This window comes from Pollachius pollachius (assembly GCF_949987615.1).
Source record: "Pollachius pollachius genome assembly, chromosome: 9".
Classification (NCBI taxonomy): Eukaryota; Metazoa; Chordata; class Actinopteri; order Gadiformes; family Gadidae; genus Pollachius; species Pollachius pollachius.
In genome coordinates this window covers 15,942,917-15,970,909 of record NC_136942.1, presented here as the reverse complement: position 1 = coordinate 15,970,909, position 27,993 = coordinate 15,942,917, and the positions used below count along the sequence as shown (strand labels likewise).

Genomic DNA, 27,993 nt, shown 5'->3' with positions numbered 1-27,993 from the left:
CGGAGCATTCGTCCTCCCCCTTGCAGCTCGTAGTATCCTCCCGTAGCCATATGTAATTATCACCTTTAACAAATCCGCTTATTTCGGGGTGTTTGCGTCAACTACCATTGTTTACCTTGTGTTAGAGTTAAGATTAAGCAACTCTGCGTCGTTGGTTCCGACGTGACTGTCCTGGACATCGTTTTATGTCTGGCCTCTTCGTCTTCGGTGGAGATAGTAACACGGCACAATGATCGAGCGACCAGAGACTGCGGTTCCGAGCATTGCTGTAAGTTGACTTTTCCACAATATTAAGACCCGTTCTGCATGGTTTATACACATCAATGGTCGCATAGGCGATAGGCTTCTGACTGGTAACCTATCCCAGTTAGCTTGCTCGTAGCGTGGTTTAGAAGTAGCAATTTAACAAGGTAAGTTAGCATTTGGGGTCGTGTTTGGGAAGAAATGTTCAGGACTCGAGGCCTCAGCAGAGCATCTTTCTGAAGACATTCCGATTATTCGCATGCAATATGCCATGCACTAGCTTTTGCGGGTTAACGATTTAGAACATAAATTGTTTTTTATTCCGTCTATATTTTCCGTCAGTTTATTCTTTCACCATTCTCTATCGTTCCTTTCGCACTAAACATCATCTCTATCCCAGCGTGTCTTCCTCCACGTTGGTTCTTCTTCCATCCTGCCCCGTCCCTCTCTTCTATGAACTCTCCCATCGTTGGTCTGTTTCGATACCATAGGTGGCTAATAATAAACTACCAGATCAATTGAATTATCAAGGCCAGTCACGGCTGCTGCCACTTTGAAATAAAATGGGACAGTCATGGACGGTAGAGAGATGGAGCAACGCGTGGTCCTTTTTAATGAGACCTATTTCTGTGTGTGTGTGTGTGTGTGTGTGTGTGTGTGTGTGTGTGTGTGTGTGTGTGTGCGTGCGTTGGAACTAAAGTTTTATTTTAAATATATTGACAATCTGCGAGAACACAAATGCAAAAACAAGGGGATATGAAAACCGAGGGACAGGAAGACCAAAGTCTGAAAGCTGCTCATTGGCATTCATCCACCTCTTCTTGTATTATTTTAGTTCTTTACTGCTTGCTTTGCTTGCCATTTAAACATTGCTACTGCCAGAATAATCCACTGCTTTTGCAGAGTTCCGTTCAGCTGCCCACAGAAAGCCATAGGGCTTCCTGAGTGCTATGTATTGGCTGCACCTTATGTAATAGACCCATGCACCTTGTGTGTAGCAGTATGTGGGTGTATTAGATGTGAAGGGGAAGTTCTTCAGGCATGTACATCACTGCATGAATGCTTAGATCTTGTCCACTGCCACAGTAAGCAGTGTGCAACACGTCAATGACGGTAATAGGAAGTATTGATCGTGAGATGACTCCCTATTTGTCTGTTTCCGTCCTCTTTCTCCCAATCTCCTAACCTATCTATAAACGCTGCGCCAGGTGTGAAATTCCATAAACAGTTGCGTTTGTGTGCATGGATTTGTGTGTTATTTCTTTCCAAATTGCACCTTTTAACTTTCTGGAAACCTAAAACAGGGTACACATTAACTAAAGACATCCTTTTTCGTTTAAATGTTTAGCATATTTTTTAAATTCAGATCTCTTCATGACTTTGTACCATTATTCCACTATTATTGTTTTTAAATTTAGCTCCAGTCACCTGTGTGTACAAGCCTAGTCATTATATTTTACTTACCACATAGGTTATAACTGCTGGATTTGGCCTGCTACTGGCCCAGTCATGCACACACCTTCTTCAGAGTTCAACATTGAGGCAGAGTAGACAGTTTGGCGACACCTCATAACTGTAGCCATCTCAGGACAAAGAACAAATCGTCAAAAAGCCTTGAGGGGAAAAAGGATGAAAACCCTTTTAAACCAGAGAGGGATCTCCCCTGTTCTGGCAAAAGGGGTGATTCCAGACTGGCTGTGCAGTAATCAGAGGTGGTGCTGATATGGGCAGACAAAGACATGGCAATAGCCTAAGGACACATCACATTGGTAGACCAGTTTGATGCTGTTGTGTGTTGGTCGTCAAGTGACCTGTTGAGGTCATCAGGGATGGGAATAAGCGGGGACCTCACCATACGTTATAACAGTGATGGGGTGGGTGAGAGACTGATAATATGTAGTCTGATAACTGGGGCAGCCAGTCTCTCAACCTATGGGTTTATTTCACATCCGCCACCCGTCCATTACTCCTTACTTTTATTCAAGGTGCAATCTTGTCGTCTTTAATTCACCTCTCAGAGGGACTTCCCCTCATCTCAACCTCTCAGAAGCCCCGCTGCCTCCCTCCTGGTCCCACCCTGCTTTGCCTCCTCCCGTTGAAAGTTGTTAGCCCAGCTGCACTCTGTTGCTGTAAGACAGAGAAATGCTATTGGCAGGCTTGTCAACATTTCACTGTGTACACACGTACACGCACGCACGCACGCACACGCACACACACAGTGTGTGTCTATGTCATTCTGATGTCTTTTGACAGTTGACTATCACGCACTGACTAAATCACTGCGGCAGGTGTGAAATTCCATAAAGAGAGTTTGCGTTTGTGTGTATGGATTTGTGTGTTCTTTCCCAATTGCATCCTGATTCTCGTCATATACTTGGATATATATGTGCAAGGTCTACAGTCACTGCGCCTTGCGGTTTGTGTGACTCTTTGTGTGCTTGTTTTGTGATAGTGTGTTTGTTTTTCCTTCAGCAGAGGAACCTGGAGGGCTACGTTGGCTTCGCAAACCTCCCCAACCAGGTCTACAGGAAATCTGTGAAAAGAGGCTTTGAGTTTACCCTCATGGTGGTCGGTGAGTGAAACAACCACACCTGGTTCTGTGTGTATGTGCCCTATAGCATTCTACTGAAATTGTGTGTGTTTGAATGGGATCATTCCCTGTGTGTGGACGAGTTAATGCGCAGGGATGTTTGCTTGTGTGTCTGTCGTTGTCTGTCTGTTAGTGTCCCTCTGTTGTTGTATATTTCCATCTACAGCTTTGCACACACAAAAACACACCTGTGTCCACCTGTCTATGTGTGTGTTCTCATATCTCAGCGCAGGTGGGTCTTCAAATAGGTTTATGGGAAGCCGAGGCATGCTCGGTATCCGGTACTCTCTCTGGCTTGCAATGCTGCACCCATTAAAAAAAATCTGGCCTTTTCTTAATTTCCCTTGGTGTGAGTCGTTTTTTGGTTGCCTACAAAAAATACAGACACAAGCCGACACAAAACCAATAGTTCTTTTACTTATTGGGTCTTTATCAAACTACGAAGACTACATGGCAGCGTAGTATCAATGGAAAAGTTTTCCTTAGGCCGAGAACAGCAACAAACTGCTGTGAACAGAGGATGGGGACTGAAAACTGGACTGTAGAGGAAAAACGTAGAGAGAAGAGAGGTGGAGGAAGGGATGTGTTTGGTTAGACACACACACACACACACACACACACACACACACACACACACACACACACACACACACACACACACACACACACACACACACACACACAACCAGGCTGGTACCCACACACTAATTAACGCATACACAAGAGCACACACGGATCAGTGACGGAGGCCGAAACGACAGGGGCATTGCATTGACTTATTGAACCATGTGTGCTGTCCCCCAGTAATGAACACTGTGCACAACACGGATAAACAGAATGAATTTTCCCTTTAGTTGAACTTGGGCAAATGTAAAGTACCAATATTCATACCAGGGTTTTTTCTGATATATATACGGTTGTGACATTGGATTATTAATAATTGTTCTTGTGCACACCAACGTCACTGACTAATGACATACCAAGCCTTGACCAAAACTGCCATCCTTAACCTGGAACCAAGCTTAAGTTAAACAATGTTGGCAATATGCCTACACTTCACAATCCTTAATCTAATGTCTCAACTTTAGTTAAGACCTAACTCACTATTGGAGGAGGGTTAATACATTTATACAAAACCTACTAGCATTCCAGTACCCTATGTGTTCTATTAATGTTTGTTAAAAAAAAAGAGGTTATATCGTTGCAACTGATGCTAATTCAGGAAGAAGGGTAAATGCTAGTGTGGAGGGGGAGGGGATGCACTAAAGCTTTCCAGCTGACTAGATCCTGTTTGTAGGCCCTGCTCCACATGTAGTCATCGCTCTCCTTTCTCCCTCTCTTTTCTCTCATTCGATTGGCTCCCTGCCCGGCATTATACCGGGTTAAGCACGCAGCAACAGATGCTCTGGCTTCCCATGGGTCATTGAAACCGGGAGAAGACTGAAGGGAAGGACCTCTGATCCTCTATCAATAGCACCCATGTTGGTGTAACCTGCCCCTGCATGATCATTGCTTTTAAACTCTGTTTCCATCAGGTCATTAATGACCTGATGTAGACAATCTGTCATGACGTGCATAAGTAGCCTGTCCCATGTGGGATGAGGAATCAGTAAAGGAACAACTAGTCACTTCACACATACTCATGCACTCACCAAATCGTTTTACTGTCAGCCTGTGAAATGCTTCTTGGGATAAATTAGCAACGCACACATGTTAACAGCTTATATTCTTAATCCATCTTTTTCAAACCCAGGGATAACATTTTTTTTTGCCTTTCATCTTTTTTAAAGCTAAAGTATGGCAAGAAAATATATTTTTTCATTTGATAAGAGTAACGCCAAAAAAAACGTAGGTACAGATTTTGTCTTTGAATTGTGATGCAGAGATCTGTGGCTGTGCTTCAATTTCCGTTAATCAGCCCTGCCATATATCTTGCAGGGTTGAGCTTGTTAAAGGGGTGCCATGTCAAGCTCGGGGTGAATGTGTAGCTGTGGAGAGTGGGCGATGTGTCTATCTGAGGGTATGTGTGTTTGGACATCCCGCGTCAATGCAGTGTTGCCAGTCTTGGCCGACAGGGTCGCGTCCTGCTGAAGTGTCGGGTTCACAGGCGGGACCCAGTGGGGATGTTTCCGTCTGTCTGTCACTCCCTTGGATGGAACGCTCAGGAATGCCACCATAATTTGGTCACCCCATCCCACCTCCCTCTCTCCCTAGCTCTTTCTCTCTTTCTCTAGCCTCACTCTCCCTGCCTTTCCTTGCCTATCATTTTTTTCTCCCCCCGATACGTCACTCTCAATCTTTTCCATCTTTATATCCCTATTTCTTTTCTCTCTCTCTCTCTCTCTCTCTCTCTCTCTCTCTCTCTCTCTCTCTCTCTCTCTCTCTCTCTCTCTCTCTCTCTCTCTCTCTCTCTCTCTCTCTCTCTCCCCCCTCCCCCCTCCCTCCGTGGGCCTGTCAGGGAGAGGAAATGCTTGCTTCCTGAGGCTTTGGCTCCAGCTGGCAGCTTGAATAGGAACTCCTGGAAAGAGCGGAGAGATCCAGCGCCAGAGCATGGAGCACAACAGTCTTGCCCTATAGTAGCCAATGGTCTCACTGGTCCAAGGATGCTGTGTTGGGGAGCCCATTTCCCACCGGCATGTGGCAACCATCATCCACAGGCTGCTTTGAGTGTGCGTTGTGTGTTGTTCAAAACCAACGCACCGCTTGGCACCTTCACAGCACACTTCACTGCAGCCATCCCGTAGGGTACATGCCTGATTTGTGTTCTGTTTGGAAAATATCATTGAAATAAGTTGATCCAAAAGCTATAGCTAGTTTTAAAAGGTCTCTGACTGCCATCAGAAAACTGTGAAAGATTGCTCCAGAGAATGTGACTCAATTTAATTTTCATTTAAGTTGACATGGGCGTATTAATTGTAGGGATATGTTCCCTACCAATATAAATATGAACGGATGACTGAGAAAACCTGATTGTACTGTGTGAACTTAACATCCTTCCCTGGACCAATGCCCAAGAGCCTCCACCAATGACATAGCATTATGAACGCAGTGTTTATCTATCGTTTGTATTATTGAATCTGCTGCTTGCATTCCACTGGTCTAGCAGGAGTTTTAGCCTGCATGTTGTCTACAGTTTAGTGTGTGTGTGTGTGTGTGTGTGTGTGTGTGTGTGTGTGTGTGTGTGTGTGTGTGTGTGTGTGTGTGTGATAGATCAGTCTGTTTGACAAGCTTAAGAATAACTGCGGGTGTTGCCTTCTTAATCCGTAGACACACAGACATCTTGCTCATCCAGTCATTCACTCTGTTTCTCTCGCAGCCTCTTATCTACCAATCTTTTCTAATGACTAACTCTCTGGCATCCTTACTTTACACACGTGAACTCAGACTTCTGTCTGAGTCAACACACGGCTAATAACCCACTAATGTGTCCCGCTAGAGGCGCTCAGGGTACCTCTCTTCTGTCTGTAGGAGCCTTAGGACATGTAAGTATACATGGCTTACCTTTTATCTCTATTATGGGGAGAGAGTGGGATGGGGAGAGAGGCTGTTTGCACCGTACTGTCAGTACGTCAGTTCATAAACCTGGCCCACCATGACTACATATATCCCCTGGCCATGACCTTTGCTCTCCCTAGTTGCGGATGATTTTGGTCAGGCAGGATGGTCACAACAATATGGTCTGCAACCAAATGCTCACACACAATGCATATTTGCAGCAGTTTGTGTGTTGTGTGCAATGGCCCCACCAGGATGCTGGGGGTCGGAGGGGGGGGGGGGGGGGCAGCTGTAGCCTGAGCGCTCAATCTGAACATTAGCACTAAACAGGAAGATCGGGGAGGGAATGCTAGGAATCTCATGGGGAACCCACTCAGACCATTTGTTTATTTACCCCCTGTTTGTCCTTCTATAACTGAGGCATCTTTTACATTTATACTGTTGTTTTCCCCTATATTATTTCAATTTTTCTATCAGTTGATGATTCATATAAATGATTACTGAGTTCAAGTTAAAGAGTAACTGATTTAAGATTCTAGATCTTTCTTTGTGGAGACAGCGTGTGCAGTGTGATTAGCGATGTGAGCTCACTCTGTTCCAACTGTGAGCGGTGCCAAGAACCAGTGGTGGTCAGTTAACCCCCCCAACTCCCCCCAACTCATCCTTTGGCTGGACTACTGCCTCACTGCTGCGAAGCCTGAAGACTTTCCTCCAACCACTGATACGGCCTTATTTGTAGAGCTGAAATGACTAACAAGAGAGTTTGAGAGAGAGTGGGGTGGGGAGAGAGGGGTTTGGCATCGGATGGTAGAGAGTAGAAGATGGAACACTGTGAATCTTTGGGCTCCCTGGTCGAGGAGTAGGCATGTGCAAATGCTGCCTATACGGTAGGCTTTGGGTTCAAATCCTGAGCTGTGGTCCCGTGTCACTATTAACAGCAATCCTAGACAAAAGGGTAGCTAGGTTCTAATGAAAATGTTAGCAAAAATGGAGATTTTTAATGTTGGCACAGATTTCGTCACAGATGTCACCAGACTCACCACACAGATACCATTATTCCGCTGAGCAGAGGGGAGGCTAATTGAGATGGCAGAGCCTCAGGGGAGTGAGTGTGAGGGACGAAGAGAGAGGCTCTATTTATAATTTGTTAGCATAGATGTAGAGGTTGCCAATGACTGTAGGTGGTCCGCAGAGATGACATAACAATTTATTCGTGTGGGTCGTATTCTCATGTGTGCACTGTTCACAATATCGCATCCGTCCTTTGGAAACAAATGAGTCAACATTTTATAAGATTTTCTTTAATTGTTGTAAAATGCAACAATTATATTAGTAATATAAATATCTGTCCAAGAAGGTGTTATTGGACAGATAGAGGACTGTTGGATCAGATAAACTTTTTAATTAGAAGTGTTCTAAGTAAAAAGATAAATCTGATCTAACTGTCCTCTGCAATCCTGGCCACTATTGGCTGGTTCTGCTGCTGGTTTAGCTGCAGTCGCGCCGTCACTCTAACTGACACATTTAAGGCAAAAGCTAACAGGAGAGGAATGACCCAAGTGTGTTCAGGAGCAACGGCATCTTGGCATATCTCCACTTTCACATAGGCCAAAGAAATGGGACTGCCACCGAAGCTAAACGTTATCCATACACTGACACCTCACTGTGATGATGACATAACCTCCCCTTTCTTGCACAACCGGGGGGGGGGGAGGGGGGGGGGGCTTTCCAATTTACCCAAGGTTAAGCCAAGTTGGTATTTGGTCATCATTTAGGTGTGTGTGTAGCTGTGTGACTGTGTCCGTCTGTGTTTGCACTAGTAAGACTGTTGCCCCATCTCACTCCAAATATTCGACCAGTCATCATGCCCCTATGAGGTAATGGCCAAGGGAGCGGTTGATATGGTAGGCGAAAGCACTCTGTCTAATTTGAACTACTACATCTGCAACTCAGTAGACATTCAGTGGTGGTGAAGACTGGCAGGGACTGGAATCCGCAGTAGGGATTTTGGGTCCATGGAACATTGCCACATGTCGATGTACATTACGCTGACGAATCCCCCCCACTTAAATAACAGATGACAGTCTGTAATTATTTTGTGTTATGACTAAGTAGGTATACGTCTGTTTTATTATTAACAATCACACAGTATTTTTTTTATTTTTTTAGTGGGACACAAGGTTTTCTTATTGAAGTAGATCTTTCAGTCATGCAGAGCTTGGAGAAGAAGCTACACCAGAAAGGAACCCAACCTTACCAAAACACTGCTTTGGAATTTTTCAGCAGATCCCTATCAATCCACAAGACACTGGAATAACGTATGACCCCATTTTGACTTGGAGGGACTCCAAGCCTCACATTTTAACATTGCGCACAAAAATCTTGCAGCTTGGCAAGGCTGTAGTAGAAATCCATCTTTTAAGGTCCTCCAGAAAACGGTTTGATGTCCATTCCCTGAAATGACTCCTTTCTAATGCATGCGCTGCATCTGTTTAGCATTATTGGTACAGAGAACATTTTATTCTCTCTGCACAGTAAAGATGGACCGTTGTAAAAAAGTTTTATATCATCATGTGTCAGAAAGGTTTGATGTTATAATCTGCCAAGACAGAATAACCTTGGTCCTCCCAACTCACATTGAGGTGATGCAGTTTGTGCAGACCTTTGCTCAGTTTAGGGTTCTCGGCATTGGTTGACGGAAGGATGTAATTATAAGCAGTGTTTGTAATAACGCTGTTTAAAATAACACCGTTAGGTAACGCCGTTATTTTTTCAGTAACGGAGTAATCGAACTAATTACTTTTTCCGTTGTTACAACGCCGTTACCGTTACTGTACATTAAATGCGGTGCGTTACTATGAATTGATTGAATAAACTGGCTCCAATCACAAACTGCTAGTGAGGGGACCGGGTGGGTTAACAACGAGATAAGCGATTATGATTGGCTAAGGCAGAGTCATGTTTCATGGTAGCCAATCGGAGCCAGTGTTTTTACACACAAGCCAGGACACGCACACACAAACACACACGCACGCACGCACGCACGCACGCGCGTGTGCAAACGCATACACCAAACAGATTCGATGAAGCAGCAGAAATGGCGAGTCCGGAGCAATCCGATGAAAAGTTGGCATTTTCTGTAGTATTCGACAGATGTTCCACAGCCATTGCAACTAAGCAAATTAAAATTCAGTTGGAAGTATATCAGGGCCTTGAATGGGCAGTTCAACCATTTAACACATTAAGGCCAAGTGAAAACTGCTCAGAAAAATCCAAATTCTTTGACATATAGCAACTTTCTTTTTTTACAATAACGCAAATAGTTACTTTCCCTGGTAGCTAGTTACTTTTATTATAGAGTATTTCAGTTACTAACTCAGTTACTTTTTGGAACAAGTAGTGAGTAACTATAACTAATTACTTTTTTATAGTAACGTTCCCAACACTGATTATAAGTGAATTAAACTATCCCTAACCACTCAACCAATGAACGTAAGCTTGGTATTCTTGACTACAGTTTTTGTTGAGGCAATGTTGTGCATATGTCACGCTGCTGTTTTGCACTTGGATTCCAAATGCTCTTACCCCAAGCGTGAATATGGAGAACCACTTGTGTGTATAGAGAGAAAGAGAGAAATTATATGGTAACTGAGGACATTCTTTCAACAATGGTAAAAGGCAGTGTACAAAGAGGAAGGCAGGAATGGATGAGAGGGAGACGGAGAAAGGAAAGCGCAGAGGAAATGTTTTATGCACTCCATCTGAGAGCTTTTCTTGCTGGCAGACGAACTCCTGACCTTTAACCCCCACATACAATGAATCTACTTTAGTTCCTCTGCTCTAACCCTGTCCCTCCAGGCCCTGTGTGAGTCTTTGTGCGTGGGCTGTTAGATAAATGTGTCACTCTTGTAGTGGTTGTCTTCTTGCTGATGTGGTTCAAAGTATGAGCATATTATGACCATGTTTAGTTCCCACAGTCAAGCAATATTAAATTGCTCTTGTTTACAATCTTCTATTGTTTTGTGTGTGTGTGTGTTTGTGTGTGTGTGTGTGTGTGCACATGCTTATCCTTGCAAATTCTGCTTTGTTCCCAGGCGAGTCCGGATTGGGTAAATCTACGCTCATAAACTCTCTCTTCCTGACCGACCTTTACTCCAAGGACTACCCCGGGCCATCCCAGCGCATCAAGAAGACCGTGCAGGTGAGAGGCCAACGGAGCCGTCTTCTCCACGCGACTACCACGTCCCACACTGACACAATGTTGGTCCTTTGTAGCCTGTCCCACTCACAGCCCCGTGAAGAGAACATTGAAGATTAGTGACAGGACGAGGAAATAAAGTAATGAGATAATAATCAAACTGCTTTCAACGACCAAGCGTTATTATAGCTTAAACTAATGAGGGCAGAGGTAGGTGGCAGTACAAAGTTTAAATGCAACTGCTAAGTGTAGTTGTAAAAAATGTGTTTATACAAGAGACTTTATTACCACACAACCAAGGTCGTTCTGGGCGACACACAGGTATATACACAACCGGAAAGTAGGAAAAAACCATGGTGGTCTTCCTCAAGTGTTAATGGGCTATGACGGTAGTAGGAGAGAAGCTGTAATGGAACAGGGTTTTTTCTGTTTATTTTAACTCAAAAAATGTTTTCTCCCCCCTGCAAAGCAAGGCCTGTGCTGCTTGTTGTGGATCAAAGTTGGAGACAGAACAATTTCCGTGTTGTTTTTGGCCTTGCAAGGTTTTAATTACAAAGGCCTTTTCAACAGCGGTTTTAAGTTGCAGTGAAATACTATGTAGGGATTTGTTGTGTTTCTCAAAGGTTGTACTCTGGATGAAGCCAGCCAAACAATTTCAGATGCCCCATCAGGATTGTATTTTGCTCATTGTTACCCTCCTTAATGTAATAGGCCTATTTTATTAAATAGGAGTTGAGGTTTGTTAGCTATGTTTATTGACAAAGTAGGAGCCATTAAAACTGTCGACGCAATGTTCAATCCTATATTCTCGGGCTCTCCTAGGGTACCCCAAAAACCAGCCCATCTTGTTAAATGGTTTTATGGCCGATGTTGGCTACTTTATGCATATAAAGTAGCCAACATTGGCCATAAAACGCTCTCAAAATGATCATCTTCTAGAACGATGTGGCCATTTTGGGCTACTGTAGAAAGATGGGGCTCAAACAGGCCGGCACCATGAAAGAGGTCAACCTCCCTATGTAGATATAAAGGGCTCATTCACATTCAAAACACCATTCGTAGTTTCAGTGGATTATACACTTACTAAAGCATACTCATGAAGATGGATGGATGGATGGATGGATGGATGGATGGATGGATGGATGGATGGATGGATGGATGGATGGATGGATGGATGGATGGATGGATGGATGGATGGATCCGGACCCTTCTCAAAAATAAATTCTCTGCAGTTTTACTAATGGTGCACATTGTTTCTCGGAGCCACATCCCTTCCAGCTGTTCTACACAATGCTGTTGCTTGATATATTGAAAATATGTCTCTCTCTTCTACACGAGCGTCTCTCGTCTTCCAGCCACCAGGGTTGCATATATTCCATACTATTTGGTCAGAGTTAGATGGTGCCATTTGGTGCTGACCCATAACTATGCAAATAAACACTGGTGAACATGATGGGGTTTCTGGTGGATCGGGGGGTTCCACTCACTCCCTCTCTCTTCTGCCGTCTCTCACTATCGTTCTCGGGCCCTGTGGCCGAGGAGTATTTAATCCTTTTATGGTCATGACCCTCAGAAGAGTGCGGGGGTGTGTGGGGGGGGGGGGTCACATCTGGAAGAGCAGCAGCAGGGGGAGGAGGTGGAGGCAGGGTTGAAGGAGGAGAAGGCAGCAAGGGAGAGAGAGCAAGGAATGGCTGTGCTGGAGAGGAAAGTGTTTTTGGTGTTACGGGCAGGGGGGGTTAGAGGAGACAGAGGGTGGGGAGGTAACGAGGTGTCTAGCTGTAGGCTGCGGGGGGAGTGAGCATTAGATTGTGTTCAAGGGTAAAGAGATGATTGGGATTCAGGAGGTGATCCAGTGTGTTCTCTTGAGTCAGTCTTGTGTATTTGGCATTTTATTTTGGCAAGTCACTGTAATGTTTTGGAGATGGCTCTGGGAAAGAGGAAAGGGGCAACAATTTCAAGGTGTGAGAAAAAGTGTGGAAAAAAAGGGCGAGGATGTGAGTACATGATATAGGATAGTGGAAAAATCGATGTTTTATATTCATATTATCCTTGTTACGTGGAGGTTGGGGCTATACTGAGGCGGAGAGCGAGAGTGAGGGGGGCTGGGAAAGGACTGGGGGTGCCATCGGGGCCCCTTGGGGCCTGAGGGGGTCAGTAGCAGAGCAAGAATGTTCTCATGAAACGTAACACTATTCCCACATGCACTGAAACTCAAGAATCCCCAAATCAAGGAATCTCTCCTTTTTTTTACCTGACAAAAATAAAACACTTCATGGATCTGTGCATATACACGGTACCACTCCACACATTTGTAGAAAGGAACAAATTACACAGCGGTCTCTTTTTTACAGATGGACCCTACGCACGTCTACGCACATTGCCTCAACCCGATCTCCTCAAAAGTTTCCTTCCTCAAAATTCACTGTCATTTTTACAGTTCCTCCTGACCCCATGACAGGGGTAAGACGTGATGGACTAATAAAAGACTGCTTGTATGTTGACAACAGTTCAGTATCCGTAGTATCTCAATGCATAATTCTGCACAATAATGAACACTGCGACATTTAGTTGTGTATCTGTTTATCTTTTGGTGTGAGTGTAATGCTGAGAAGACTGTTGATCACGCGTGTACGTAAATCTGGAATCCTCCGTTATTATTACTTGTGTCAAGGAGATTGTGCACCGACTGCACATCCCTGTAGGCTGAGTTTGAGGAAAAGACGTGAGGTCAGAGTATTTTTATTCCAGAACAACCTATTCTGCTCGGTCGCGCTGCAACGTTCTCCACAGCTTGGATTTCGTTTAAATGATGGTGTGGAGGCTCAAGACATTTTTGAGGTTTTCACTCTATCGGTTTCTTTTCTCGGAACGCCTTTTTAAACGGCAGATGTATTGTCGTTTTTCAGCATTCCGATTTACATGTTGACATTGCGCACACACACACACACGCATACATCTCAGAGTATCTTGCCTGTCTGCGGTGCTGAATATACTGTCTTCGCTGTGAAAGAAAGTGAAAAATGGACTATTTAAGGTTCTATGGAAGTTCAAAAATGTCTGGGTGTTTTTTTTTGTTAGACTAAGAGGCCTGGAGTTTGAGTGAAAGGGGGTGAACCTATAAAAACAAGCCGGTCCTGTGAAAGTATGCAGGGGGAAACAGCGACGGGAAATGGAAGCAGGGCTGGCTTTAGGAGATGACAACTCTGTCTCTGGGACAAGAGCGAGGAGTCGGCGTGTGGTTGTGTGTCGTCGACAAAGCCTGATGCATTGTGGCCAATTTGTTGTTTTTGTCTGTATTTGTTGCATCATTGTATAGGTGTGTAGAATAATTATTGATTATTTAAGATATATCTGCATCAAAGATCGCTTAACAAACTAAAGTACATTAGTACAATTTGTCTACCTTTTATGGGGAACTATCTTGGCTTTATTCAAGTGTATATGAACACAGCTTCACAGCATCATTCCAAGAAGGTGGAAGCAGATACCAAGCCGTACGACTGTTCATGTTCTTCATGAATCTTTCCAGTGATGTAATGGCACTAGTCGTTTAATAGAATGGGTGTCCGTCCATGCATCAATCTTTCCACGTAAATGTCGTGGACTCTGGATGGATCAAGAGATGACAAGAGGCTGATATATCAGCAGCCAGCTGATAGGACACGTGCTGCCCGTCGCAGAGCACCTCCCACGCATCAGCATTCTGTGAAAGCCTCTGACCAACACTAACAATGCTCGCTGTGTTTTTGGACGAGCTCTCAGAACCTGTTGATATTTCACCAGCTCTAAGTGGGAGGTCTGAGTACCATGCATGGTAATAACGTGTGGGTGGGTGTGTGTGTGTGTGTGCGTGTATGTGTGTGTGTCTTCACAGGTGGAACAATCCAAAGTGCTGATAAAGGAAGGCGGTGTCCAGCTCACACTCACTATTGTTGACACACCAGGGTTCGGAGATGCTGTGGACAACAGCAATTGGTGAGATGATGGATAGAAGGAGGAATGGATACAATGCGTATTATGGATGAGCGACAAAGTACATCATTAGTCTTTATTTTTGATTGTCTTTTCATAATGATGTACCATCTGTGTCATCATTTACCATCAGTTTTCCCCTCCCTTCTGATGATTGCCATACATAATAGTCTTGGTTTTCCCTTCCATCGTGCAGCTGGCAGCCGGTCATCAACTACATCGACAGCAAGTGTGAGGACTTCCTCAACGCAGAGTCCAGGGTGAACCGCAGACTGATGCCAGACAACCGGGTGCACTGCTGCCTCTACTTCATTGCCCCCTCCGGACATGGGTACGTAACGTCTGGATGGAGCAGAGAACACGCACGGGCGTAGGAATGTTGCTTAGGGCACACACAAAAAAAATGCTACTGTTTTTATAGGTGGAGGGCAGAAAGGAACTCCCGGTTGATCTCTTGCTGTTTCACTCTGCATCAAGGGCATCGTATACACATTAATAGAGAAAGTAATGTACAAATTGATTTTGTGAATGGGTTATCTGTTAAGAGATTATAAACCTTGTGTCTTGATGATGGTGAATGTGAATTGGTCCACAGTGTTTTGAATCAGGCTTGGTCTGTTGAGTTATTTGTAACAGTAAAACAACCCGAGCATAGATCCTATTGGTACATATGTGTGTCACACCACTGGCACGAAGGCTTTTGACTTTTTCAACTTTCTCCGCCAGAACTGCTTCTCCTTCGCTCCCCCATCTGTTGTATATATTTATGTACTCCTGTATGGTGCTCCTCATGTTAGAACCACAAAGAACACAAGCCCTTAAAAGTGTATCTGCCCCAGTACATTAAAGGGTTAGGGGCTAGATTTATTTTGAGTTGGGATGTCAAGTTTCTGGCCCTTTTTAAAAAAAGAAGAGTTTGATTAATTGAAGTATTTGGTGGGGGTTTTTCCCAGAGATGCATAGCGATCGAATAAAGCAGTCCGCTTTCGTAACTGCAGCACATGGCCTGCAGGCATCAGACAATATAAATAACAAATGTCATGCAACCGGAGATATAGGAGCCCAACACTAGTGTGGGCCTCAGTGGAGGAACGTGTGTGCATGGAGGATGCTCACAAATGATACTGGACTCTGCCTGTTAGGAGCTAGGGCTGGCCCTGGGCCTTGTCTTACCAAGCCAAACGCTGAGCTACAACAAAGACCTTATTAAAGACCCACTGTAGTCATTCTTCCAAATCTGGGATAGCATATATATCCAAAAATAGACTTTAGGTCCTAAAGCAAGCAAAACAATTAGGCACCACTACGTTTGCACTCTGTGGGCTTCAGTCTGTTTGAACAATGTGATTTCTTTAAATGTTTTGGGTCGAGCTACAATTACGAACCTTTTTATAGGATACTCTTATGATCTGCCAGTGGGCTCCCTTCTCTAAAATGAATCAAATATTATTCAGTACTGAAGCAGCATTTTAACGTGGGCCTAGACTGGTTCATTATGTTGTTCCCCATCTATTTGCAGAACACATGACTACACATCAAAGCATTTGTATTGCGCATCCATGTCCGTGTGTGTGCGCATGGTTGTGTGCATACGCCATAGATGAGCGGGTAGCCAACGAGAGAAGTTGACCCACAAAGATTACGTAACGCCCACAGTCTTGCTCATGCTCAGTATCGACTTCTTCTCAGCACCATCTAACCATCGACATATTCCAAAATGGAACAGCAGGGAAACCCACCCACAAATGAATACAGCCTCTACGTGGTACAGCCACTTGCCTCTGTCAGCCCTGTGCAATCATTCACTCAATATTCAAACGTTGAGATGTCTGTTGTGGCTGATATGTTGCCAACAACGGCTCACTTATTGAGCAATAGCTTTTTTCCTAAACCCCAGTCACGATGGCGTGACAAATATACATGTGATTTAGGAAATAGCTTCCTATTATTTAATATTTGCCGACATGTAGACCGTGGTTATGATGGCGTGTCACTGACACCGATGACATGTCTTGTCTATTGCATACCTCCCTCAGTACAAATCCCTGTCTGAATGGCATTTGCAGAGGCATTTTAACATTTACTGTGATGTCTGAACTCTGTTTTGGCTACATCTGAAAATCCAGAAACACAGGAGTAAAAGGAAGCGAGTAGAATCCAAATGGGTTTGGATAATTGACAGCTTACCTGAGCAGACACGTCGGGCACTGAACGACATTCTCTGTCCAAATGCAGTTGACCCTGGCCTACTGAGAAATACCATTTCACCAGCTCTCATTTGCTGTGTGACCATTCAAACATCTCCTCCTGCTTCCCCCAGTCCTCATTCTCTACTGCACCTGCAGACACCCAGGCTCTCTGTTATCTAGCTAGGGACACGTCACAGACACGCTCATAAAAATGCTGTATACATATTGCACACGTGTCCGATCATCCTCATTGTTTTCTTAAGAAAGAGTAAACTTTGCATGGACCTCAGTCCTTTTTTTAAAATGCACACACATTCTTCCTTCTTGCTTCACCTTGCATAACCCCTCCTTGACCAGGGAACAGCTGTTGTGTTGCTGGTATGGGCTGGCTTGTTGCGTGTCATTTAGAATTCCTGACATAAGTTATGCTCCTTTTTTACTCCCCCACAACTCCCCCCACAGTCTTTACCCTACTTCCACTCACTCACTCACTCACTCACTCACACATATACACACACACACACACACACACACACACTTGTGTAGGCAATGTTGTATGCATAGTACATGCACCATCTTAAGCCCTGCATCAATATGCACACAAACATATTTATAGCCCATTCAAATATTTAACATCAAATAAAATGTTGTTTTGGTTTGAAACTAACCGCATCCTCCCCCACATCTCCAGTTACACACCGGCCCATCTCAGTGTCACGAACAGGCCCACTGCCTCTGAAGCCCACAAACAAAGGACTGTGCCCATTGTCTCCAGCTCGCTCATATGGCAGAGAGAGGGAGACATGGAGGTGGTGAACGAGGAAGGACCACTGCTGAAACACAATCCCCCATAAGAGTCTCCCTATGACCTAATGATCCTGGGGAAGAGCTACAGATGGAGACCCAATCTGTCACACTGAGTCATGTTGCTTTTGTAGTTCCCGTTGTCCCCTTGCTAGGGTAGTGGTCACATAGAGTGTTTTCGCTGGTCTGAGGGCCCTCTTCTGGCGAGTGTGTGAATCGCACCTGTCCCAGATGTTAATGCCATGAGTTCCGAGTTCAAAGGCTCCCCATAAGGTCCTGGTTAGGCTGTCGAGACGGTGTTTCCTTTCGGGTTGTATTTGTTTTAAGCGCTAATCCACCTCCCGCTTGGTCTGTGCCAGGCCTTTTCCACTGGCCCCGGCTGAAAAAATGCCATGACGTGTCACGTTGAAATGGCGTGTCGTCTTACCAGACAGTTTGACGTCGCTCTAATCGGACTAGTCTACATCCTACCAAATGTGTAGATCTTAAAAGGTCACAAGGAAAACAAAAGCTACGAGGAAAGAACATACACAATATTTCACTGATGCACGTTCTCATTCATGAAATATAGATATAACATATGGTGATATCAGTGGGGATCATCTCTTTAGCTGATTTAAAAGCCACACATCAGTAAAACCCTGCTCCGTATTCCGGTTCACCCTGACCTCCTTACTTACTGCACGAGTATAAAGTGTCCTGCTGGGAACCGCACACCCTTAAAATAATCTTCTATTATAGAGTGCTGCTGACTTTGAAACTGGCTACAGGCTGAGTTGTGTGCATCTCTAGTGCCTACCCATCCCATTAGAGCTGAAAATACGTTATGTATGTTATATAATAATGGAATACTGACTATGAGGATAGGCATATGATTAATATATACAGAGATATGCATTATAGGATTCTGAGGAGATAACGTCAAGCAATGTGTTGGATGCAGACAGACGGCTGCTAGGAAGTGGGAAAATAGGCTGAAAATAGCAGTCATGAAGAGAGAGGCGTTCAGGGGTCCTAGCCAGGAAATGTCCCGTGCACTCACAGTATCACTCATTCGGTGTGTTTCCCCCAGTCTGAAGCCACTGGACATTGAGTTCATGAAGAGACTCCATGACAAGGTCAACGTCATCCCTCTCATTGCCAAGGCCGACACGCTGACGCCCGAGGAGTGCCAGCTGTTCAAAAAGCAGGTGTGTGTGTGTGTGTGTGTGTGTGAGTGTTTGTGTTTGTCCCCTGTAATGTTGTAATCTCTCATTCTACAAAAATGCCATGTTACCTGTGCATGATCATGAGCATATGTGATTATTCTGTTGGCTAGCTAAATGATGCATATCTTTACTATTGACCACAGTTAGTTCTTTCTTATGATATATCTTCTTAGAATTCTTCCCATGAATAAATGTATGATAAGAAAATTATTCATATTAACGGTTATTCTATTATCTATTGCCTGGAGTTTGACACAATCTTTTTCAAACTCCATTAACTCCGTGTTGCACTTGCTTAGGTGGAACACTTAATGGAGTTCTAAAGATATTGTGTTAAACTCCATTAACATGCTAAAGTGGATCAATGATAAGTTGAATTTATGAAAACTAATGCCGAAGAAGGATAATAGTCTGTTGGTCTGTTGCTAGCCTTAGCTCAGGCCAATGTGTCTTCTGTTTCAAACAAGTTCTCTTCCATCCCTTAGATCATGAAGGAGATCCAAGAGCATAAGATAAAGATCTATGAGTTCCCGGACACAGAGGACGACGAGGACAGCAAACTCATCCGAAGGATTAAGGTATTCTTCTACTGCTCCTACAGGACTTCAGTTAGAATCCCCAGAGACAGCAACAACGCACCTTCTGTTGATTACAACATTTTGCAATAATATGCACGTATCGTTCTTTCTCAATAAAAATAAATAACAAAATAAGGAATCTTCATGGAGGACGTGTTTCATGGTCTGCCATGGACAATGACAACCAAAAGGGGGAAAAGTTGTTTGTGGGTTCATAGTTCGGGGGGGGATAAGAGAATGAAAGCAGGGAGAGAAATGTAAGGGTGATGAAGGAGAAATTAAGCTAACTGTGGGTCGGGTCGATATCTGTCGCCTGTAGCAACCTCGTCCCAACTGCCGAGCCAGTCCGTATCGAAAACCCTGTCAATACTACATGCATTTAGAGACCCAGTTGAATTAACTAACTCGGCTAATTAACCTCCATGGGACATGAAGTCCCACTAAGGCCTGAGGCTAGGACTTGTCACGCAGTGGTTGTCAGGCAGTTGATTACACCGTGTATATTACATTATAAACATCAAGTGTTTTTTTTTATACATGGAGATGTAATGAGTCGTTTTGATGCACTTGAGTTTTGACATTTACTCCTCAATAAATGCAAAATGGTTTTGTAGATGATCTGTGCTTTGTAAATATTCAATATTTCTATAATCCAGGAAAAGATGCCATTGGCGGTGGTGGGCAGCAACGTGGTGATCGAGGTCAACGGCCGAAAGGTCAGAGGTCGGCAGTATCCATGGGGCGTGGCAGAAGGTAGGCATAGCCCAGCCTCACAGCTCAAACAGACTGGAAGGAAGAATGTAGCATCTGTAATGCAATCCCTAAACATATTCTCAAAAGAGATTTCTTTGTAATGACGACTACTACAATTTCACTTTACACTGCACTAAATAAGCACCAGGGACCGACAGTGACCATGAAATAGGAACTGGGATAGATATGTGTGTGGTACTTACTAACATTCTCCAAACAATCAGAAAGTCTCCATTACCCCCAGTGCACTCTACTCGACCATGTTCTTTCCAAATAGAGCAAAGTTGCCCTGTTCCACTATGTTCTTGATGCAAAAGATTAAAACAGGCAAGATGTGTGTATTGCATTCTGGGAAATGTTGTTCTGACACCTCAACAGGCAACAGCCTACCCAAAGAAGATGGAATGAACTGAAATGTGTCCTCCTCGCCTGATCATTACCCTTAGTAAATTATGTTGCAACTGTTTTTACTTTAAAATGTACCTCATGATGGATTATAAGTGCAAAATTATTTCTCTGTGGTTTAAAATGTATTATTATTTCATTTTTTCATTCTTTTATCTTTAATTTCTCTTTCTTTTTATTTTTTATTGTATGTTTTTGTCTATTCTTTTCCATGACTGACAGAGGGCATTTTTGGTAAACGAAACCATCTTTCTCTTTTTTGAAACCACTTCTTGATGCCCCACCTTCATCCCTCATGGCAATCCTCGTCCTCCATCTATTTCTTCATCTCCCCTCTTCCCCTTACCTTTTCTGTTGTTGCGCTGTCTTATCATTAGGACCGACAGCAAAACAATGCTCTTATCAGACTTGGGGTTTAATAATTATATAATAAAACAATTATGCCACCCATTGCACTCCTGACCATCCCTGGAAGGAGGGATCCCCCACTCTGCGTTCCTCCTCAAGATTTCTTCCTTAATAATGATGGGGGTTTATTCTTGCCCTCTTGGGGGCTAGGGTCGGGGGCTGTCATAAATATTTGGCCTGTTCAGCCCCTTGAGACTGTACCGGTGAGTAAGGGCAAAACAAATACAATTTAATTGAATAATAATAATGTGTAATCTGCTGATTCACTTGTTCACACTTTATTCCAAGTGAATCAAGCCAATTGAACAGCTCCAAAACCTGGCAAATGTCACCTGTCTGGTGGCAACAAGTCCAAGTTCTTTACACCTGAAGCCCAAGACTCACTTTAACGGTGGATTCAGGTTTTGCTGTTAAACTCCCAGGCCTGATGCTGGTCATGGAGGGGATGGTTAGAGACTGATGTGGTTAGCTGATGGCTACCGCTGCAATATAAATCATATCGCTAACGTGGTGGGTCCCTTCCTTGCTTTGGCACTGGGCTATCCCGGCCTGCCAGCTACTGTGACCAGCTTTCTTCACTTTGTTTCACTTCTGTCTGGAATAGATCCGTTTCATTAAAATAGTTGCAGACTTTTTTTCTTTTCTTTATTTCCTCCCAAATTGTATGTTTCGTCTTTGCAAAAGCTAATTATATTTTGGGGGAGTTACTTACTTTTTGAACACATGGCTTAAAATCAGACCTGCCAGGAGTTGAATATACTGGTGGAGGCTAATCAACTAGTTCTGGAGTGTTAGTTCCCTAGTCAAGTTCCTTGACTAGGGATTAAGTCTAGTAATATTATTTGACAAATTGAGTCCTCGTTTTATGGTGAAACAAAATGAACTCTGCTGTTTTGATTAGTTCGGCAGTCTCATGTTTGACAAGGGCCACGCACCAAGGATTGGGGATCCACTCTTCTAACTTGTCATTCGCTTATAGGTTCATGAGTGGCTTATCACAGCTATAGAACCGTGTTTGCTCAGACAGGTGTGCATTTTCCCTGCTCTATACATCCTTAAGGATAGCTATTTGCTTGGCATCCTTGGCTGCAGAAAACACACACACACACACACACACACACACACACACACACACACACACACACACACACACACACACACACACACACACACGTGAAGACATCTGCTTATGCATTTATGTGAAACTGCTGTTTGATTTCAGGACAAGGGTTCTTAAACCTGACGCTGCTCTTACAGGCCTTGCTCTGTTCAGGTCCATGTGTGGTGATTTACATGCAGTCAATTTAAAGGATTGGTTCAACATTAGGAGACCACAACTTCCAAGTTTATTCAGTATTGAGGTAGTTGGGGTATTTCTGTGCGAGTCTAGCCGGATGATAATTCAAGAGAGGATGGAAAAAGAGGTTTTCAAAACGGGAACTTCAGGTTTTGATACCAGAGATGGGCACTCCGGTCTCTCCTAAGTCGCACATTAATAGACTTTTGATTTGACTTGCACTCGTCCTTAAATGACTTTGGACTCTACATGGACTCGCCAATTACGTTTTGTTAACAAAAAAAATAGTATTTTGGAAAATCAAGTTAGGCTTTTTACTTTGCCTGTGACCCTTAACCGGGACAGTGATTGCAAAAATATATAACCAAACTGCATGACTTTGGCCTCAGTTACGGTTGTAAATGCTTTCAGTTTCAAGGATTTACCAAAAACTGAAAATCGGACAAGCTGAAGTCTCTCACTTTCTTTAACTTCAAATCAGGTTCCTGGGGGCAGGGGTCTGTAGGTGCCCGTCTGCCTCATTTGGAAACTGAGCCATGCGGACATGGCTTGGATAATTCTAAAAAAAGGAATTCCTACTCTGCAAAAACTTAACTTAAGATGAGCCAGAATACCCTCTCAATTTCAAAGAATTAAATGACCGGTTGCCTAAGCGACAATGCCAAAGTGGTGTGCAATGATTGCAAGTAAGGTTTTAGTTTATTGCCACAGCTGGACTGCACATTGTCAAACCATTGTCTGTATTATCACAGGGAGATGGCCATTACTCTCCTAAGTAGTAAGATACAGCTTGAGGTCAGGTTGTCCAGCAGCACCACACCATCAGCATCAGAAGCTCACCAATGTCGGGAGGTGTTTGGTTCACGGAAAATCTAAAGTTTCAAATGTAACCTAACCTTTGTACCACTTTGCCCCCTCCTGTGTGCTTCCATCATAGCCCAGCAAGACCGCTAAAGGAAAAACACTACCACAATACTGAATCTTTTTGCAAAACAATGGTGTATTTACTCTCAAATCAAGTTTTAGACAAAAATAGGCACGAACCAGTCCTTTAAATTTGCACCGGATTGAAAGGAAATGCCTCCTTCTCCATGTGTGAGGTGCCTTTCGACAACACAAACTAGTTGATCACAGCCCCCACGGTATTCTCCCCCAACGCCCAGTGCCCCCTCCTCCTCTCCTTTCCGGTAGCTCATAGAACAGATCCCCGACCCTACCTGGTACCTTGTGTTCTCCTCCTAAGCCAGTCAGTCTTAAACACATGCAGGTCACGGTGTTGAGTCGGGCCAACTCTGGGCCGTACTAGTAGCGGCATGGCCCCAGGGCCCAGACTTTGGCCCCTCCACCGGGTGTGACAGTAACTGAGAAACCGTACCCCTCCCCTTCGTCAGACGTCCCTCAGCTAGAAGAGAGTGGGGGTCAGTGGCTGGCTTGGGAGGCCAAGGATTCTATAAGCTTCATCAATGGTAAGGCGTCCTCCTTATTGGCCTGCCCCGGCCTTCCATTTGCCGCCACTGGGTTATTTAGTTATAAAAGTAGCGGCATCCAATAATTAGATAAGAGAGGCTCCTTCTTCCTTTTTGGCAATTCATATATCCTCGGCCACCGGTTTATCTACAATCCTTTTCAAGAATTTGCATACACAGTGCTGACACAGTGCAGTTACATGGCTGAAATCGAATCATAAAATTGACAAAACACGTTACTGTATTAACAGAGCCATGTTCACAATGGGTTTAACTTTACGATTGTATGATCTGCATTTCCTTAATACTGTTTCCTTCTTTTTTTAGTGTCATGAATTGGGTGGCACTCCTGTTTAAAGGGTTGTGTCACAATAGTAAACAAATGCCAGCTGTCTTTTTTATGTTTCCAAAGTGAGCCTAGAATGGTGCTGTTCTTAATCGTTCCTTTAAAAATGAGATGGAAATAATTAACATGTGTTGTTATGTTCGCATTGCACACTTTTCTATGGCTCTCAACCACCTAAAATAGAAATTATATACACACCTGCATCAGGACTGGGCCGTTCTCTTAACACTCAACAGGCAGATTGCACAGCGGTCAAGCAAGAATTCCCCACACATACCTTGCACTAATCTACACCTGCTTTGTTGCTGTACATCCTCTGACTGAGAACCCGATAGAGCATGCAGCGTCATCGTGCTTATCACTGAGTTACATGTAGCACCACGAATAATATCACTCCACCGTCATTGCATTTCTAATGACATCCTAATAACTCCCTAATGATAAGTTACACAGGATCAACTTAAGTCCTGCTACTGCAACATAAGTATTTTTTTCTCTTTTATAATTGTTTTCATTCTTTCGCACTTGTGTTACAGTGGAGAACGGCGAACACTGCGACTTCACCGTGCTGCGAAACATGCTCATCAGGTAAGCCTCCCCGTGCTAGTCGGTTTACTTCGATTGCTGTATTTTCGTTCTATTGTCGTTTTCAACGTTTCCTGACAGATGATCAACCAAGGGGCCATGGGACCTGTTTACTGACTGATGTTTTGTTTCATTCTACTCCCATCCCCCTATTCTTCTTCTCACCTTCTCTCCACATTGTTTCCTGTCCCTTCTTTCACCATCTTTGCCATGTCCGCCTTCCTCCCACGGCCCCCGCACCCCTTTCACCTCTCCTCTCTGCTCCTCCTCCCTCTCCTGCTGCTCACGCCCCGTAGGACACACATGCAGGACTTGAAGGATGTCACCAACAACGTCCATTACGAGAACTACCGCAGCAAGAAGCTAGCGGCGGTCACCTGCAACGGGGTGGACGCCTCCAAGGCCAGGGGCACACTCACCAAGTAGGGCCGCTGTCCCGTAAACCATGGGATCTTTCTCTTGCTGAGGATTTAGAACCACCCCACCGCCGGGCTGACTGGCTCATTTCACTGACCCTTCAACATGTTTGCGTCCGCAGGAGCCCCCTCGCTCAGATGGAGGAGGAGCGGCGGGAACACGTCATGAAGATGAAAAAGATGGAGACAGAGATGGAGCAGGTGTTCGACATGAAGGTCAAGGAGAAGAAGCAGAAGCTGAAGGACTCTGAGGCCGAGGTGGGTTCAGAAAGTGTGTGTGTGTGTGTGTGCGTGCCTGTGCGTGCGTGCGTGTGTGTGTGTGTGTGTGTGTACGCAGCTGTAGTGCCTTGTGCTTGAGTGAGAGTGAGAGAATATTAAGTCTGTAAGGGAGAGGTAGAGATTATGGGAGGGTTCACCTTTATAAGCGTGTACATCATTTTAATGCAAACATTGCTTTCCACACCCCTCGTCCTGCCTATGTCAGCTGGAGAGGCGTCACGAACAGATGAAGAAGAACCTGGATGCACAGTACAAGGAGCTGGATGAGAAGAGACGCGTGTTTGAGGATGAGAAGGTCAACTGGGAGGCCCAGCAGAGAATCCTGGAGCAGCAGAAGCTGGATGCCTCCAAGTGAGTAGATGTCATGCATGTCTAGTAAACTGGCTTTGAGTTGTTGGTTCAAAAGTTGCGATGATGATGATGATGATACGAAAATGAGGTTGAAATACAGAATGCCAACCTCATTCTTATCAAGGCATTTGACAAGCTTTTAACCAAGTGCGAAGGCGTGGTTCCCCTGTATTATTACTTTTACGTTTATTCACTCAACCTCATCTACAGAAACACTTTTATTTGCTGAACCTGGGACCATAGGGTGACCTTTATGTACTCTTGAGGCTAAATTGTATTTCTCTTTTTTTCAGGACAATGGAAAAGAACAAGAAGAAGGGCAAAATCTTTTAAGAGATGAAGAGTTTTTCCGTTTCCCTCTAGCTAATGTTCCCCGCTTCTCCCTAAGAACCCCCCATCCTACACCCCCCTTATCTCTGACCCCCAAAAACACTCACGGGAACATGGGAAAACATAAAGTCTGATACATTGCTGCAGCGCAATCTGATAATACAATTTGCATTGTCGTTTTTTTACCTGAAGCACATCTGGTGCAGCGGTTTGCTTCTCGTGTGCAAAACATTTCCCCCACATCTCAATGTGTATTATTCTACAGTGTATGGCGAGCAGTCGGCCAGCCACGTCGTCAGACTTTATTTGGTTTTGCTTTGATTGCATGATTTTGCAATGCTGAGCTACAATTTGACAATGAGGAACGGTGACTTCCTCTGAGCTGTGGAGCAACACATGGCAGGGTCCATGCATGGTCATATTTTACATATGCTAGTGATATGTCATGTTAGATGTTCTGTAAATCCACAGACAGCTATACCTATCCTATCCTATGTAGTCTTCTCACATTGTTGTCATAATACACACATGAGGAACCATCTCCAAATCGTTCGAAGTGCACAGGAATAAACCACAATGCATGTGTACTCCAGACATTCCTAGCAGACATCCTGTGGTATCTGTGCACATTAAATACACACTGTAAGAAGAGTGTGATTTGAGGGTTAAATGTATGCCACTGAGTTAATTTGATTCAGGTTGGTGTAAATTAATGTGCTAACTAGCTAGATAAAATGAGGGAGTGTGTGTGTGTGTGTGTGTGTGTGTGGTGAGCGTAAATGTTTCTACCTGTATGCTGACTCATTGTCTGTTTTTGTGCTTTTAAGGAAACCCTGTTTTTGAGGTTAATATTACGCTGTTATTTTTACGATAAAGAATATGGAGAATTTAATCTGTATAACTGAGTCGTTATGAAATTTGTTGGTAACATAACAAAGTGGTTTTCTTTTCTTTTATTGACCATTTTCCCAAAATGTTCCCAATAGTTATGTGAAAGCATTGGTGTCCGATAACTGGTTACAGTGGTTACATCAACGTTTTATTGTAATTTAAGTGGTGGATATTGTCAAATTCAGTCCTCTCAAAAAGCCCCCTTCCGCATTCTGACATATGTCATTGCAGTCATTCATGCTTTCATTGACAAGTGAATCCAAAATGTTAATGAAATGTGCCACTCTCCTTGACTGCAGTAAACCTTCCTTTTTCTTCGGTGCACACATATTTAGGATTTACTGTCAGCCTGAGAGCTATTTTGAGTTTATTTTCTAATGATTGGGGTAACAGTTAAAGGCAGCACACTGTTTAAAATCCTCAGAAACTTTGACATTCCTGTTCCAAAAGGTATACAATAATGATAATGGTGATTATGGTCAGTATGAATGGGTGAAATCTGTTTATGTTGTTGGTAACTGTAGTCAGGACTCCAGCTATGCATTGGAAAAAGATCAAACCTACATACATATATTCACAAACATCTTCTTTGTTTTGCAGTTTAGTTGTGGGCATATATAGTGTTAAACTGCTGCACATTGTTAATATAAGTATTATTATTATTATGGTTAGCTGGTTGGTTTTGTTTTTTTTCTCTTTGATTTGTCAGAATTCAACCCTTAACTTTGTCAGGGAAGCCAAAAGACACTCAAATGAACACACAAAAAACAAGTCCATGCCAATGACCCCCTCTTACTCTAAGGGCCTCTGTTTTTTGAGGAAGAATGCTGGGCTCATATAACTAAGTCATTAGGACTATGTTTGGTTATACCTCGGACCGTATTCTTCTCTCCAATGTTCTTACGCAACTTAATTTCTAAACCACTGATTACCATGAACGATTAAGAGGATTTCTTTTTTTTAAAAAATGCATTTTTACAAGGATACTTTTTGTTTTCTTTTCTTTGTTTCATTGCCTGTTCGCTAACTGTACATGATTAATATTAAAGATGAAAGGTTATGCTTCAACATCCAGGGCTTGATGTTTGGTTTTTGAAGGCATTTAATGCTGGAACGAAAATGTGACTCAAGACCAGATGAGTCACAAACCAGATCTGACCCTGTTAAAGTTAACCTTCAAAGAAGCCTT

General features: G+C 43.7%; 1 protein-coding gene across 2 annotated transcripts; it reads left to right on the top strand.

Moving 5' to 3' along the window:
- Positions 1-13: 13 nt before the first annotated feature.
- LOC307080338 (septin-7-like) lies at positions 14-27,874 on the top strand. Of its 2 annotated transcripts, none has more exons than XM_079743008.1 (13): positions 14-268; positions 2,719-2,815; positions 10,423-10,529; positions 14,401-14,501; positions 14,695-14,829; positions 18,564-18,681; positions 19,185-19,277; positions 19,934-20,030; positions 24,489-24,540; positions 24,834-24,959; positions 25,076-25,211; positions 25,438-25,583; positions 25,877-27,874. In XM_079743008.1, the coding sequence occupies exons 1-13, from the start codon at positions 230-232 to the stop codon at positions 25,914-25,916; spliced, it is 1,287 nt and encodes a 428-aa protein (XP_079599134.1). In that variant the 5' UTR covers positions 14-229; the 3' UTR covers positions 25,917-27,874. The 2 variants fall into 2 exon arrangements, with proteins under 2 accessions (XP_079599134.1, XP_079599133.1); XM_079743007.1 differs by having other exon boundaries at positions 2,716-2,815.
- The last annotated feature ends 119 nt before the right edge of the window (positions 27,875-27,993 follow it).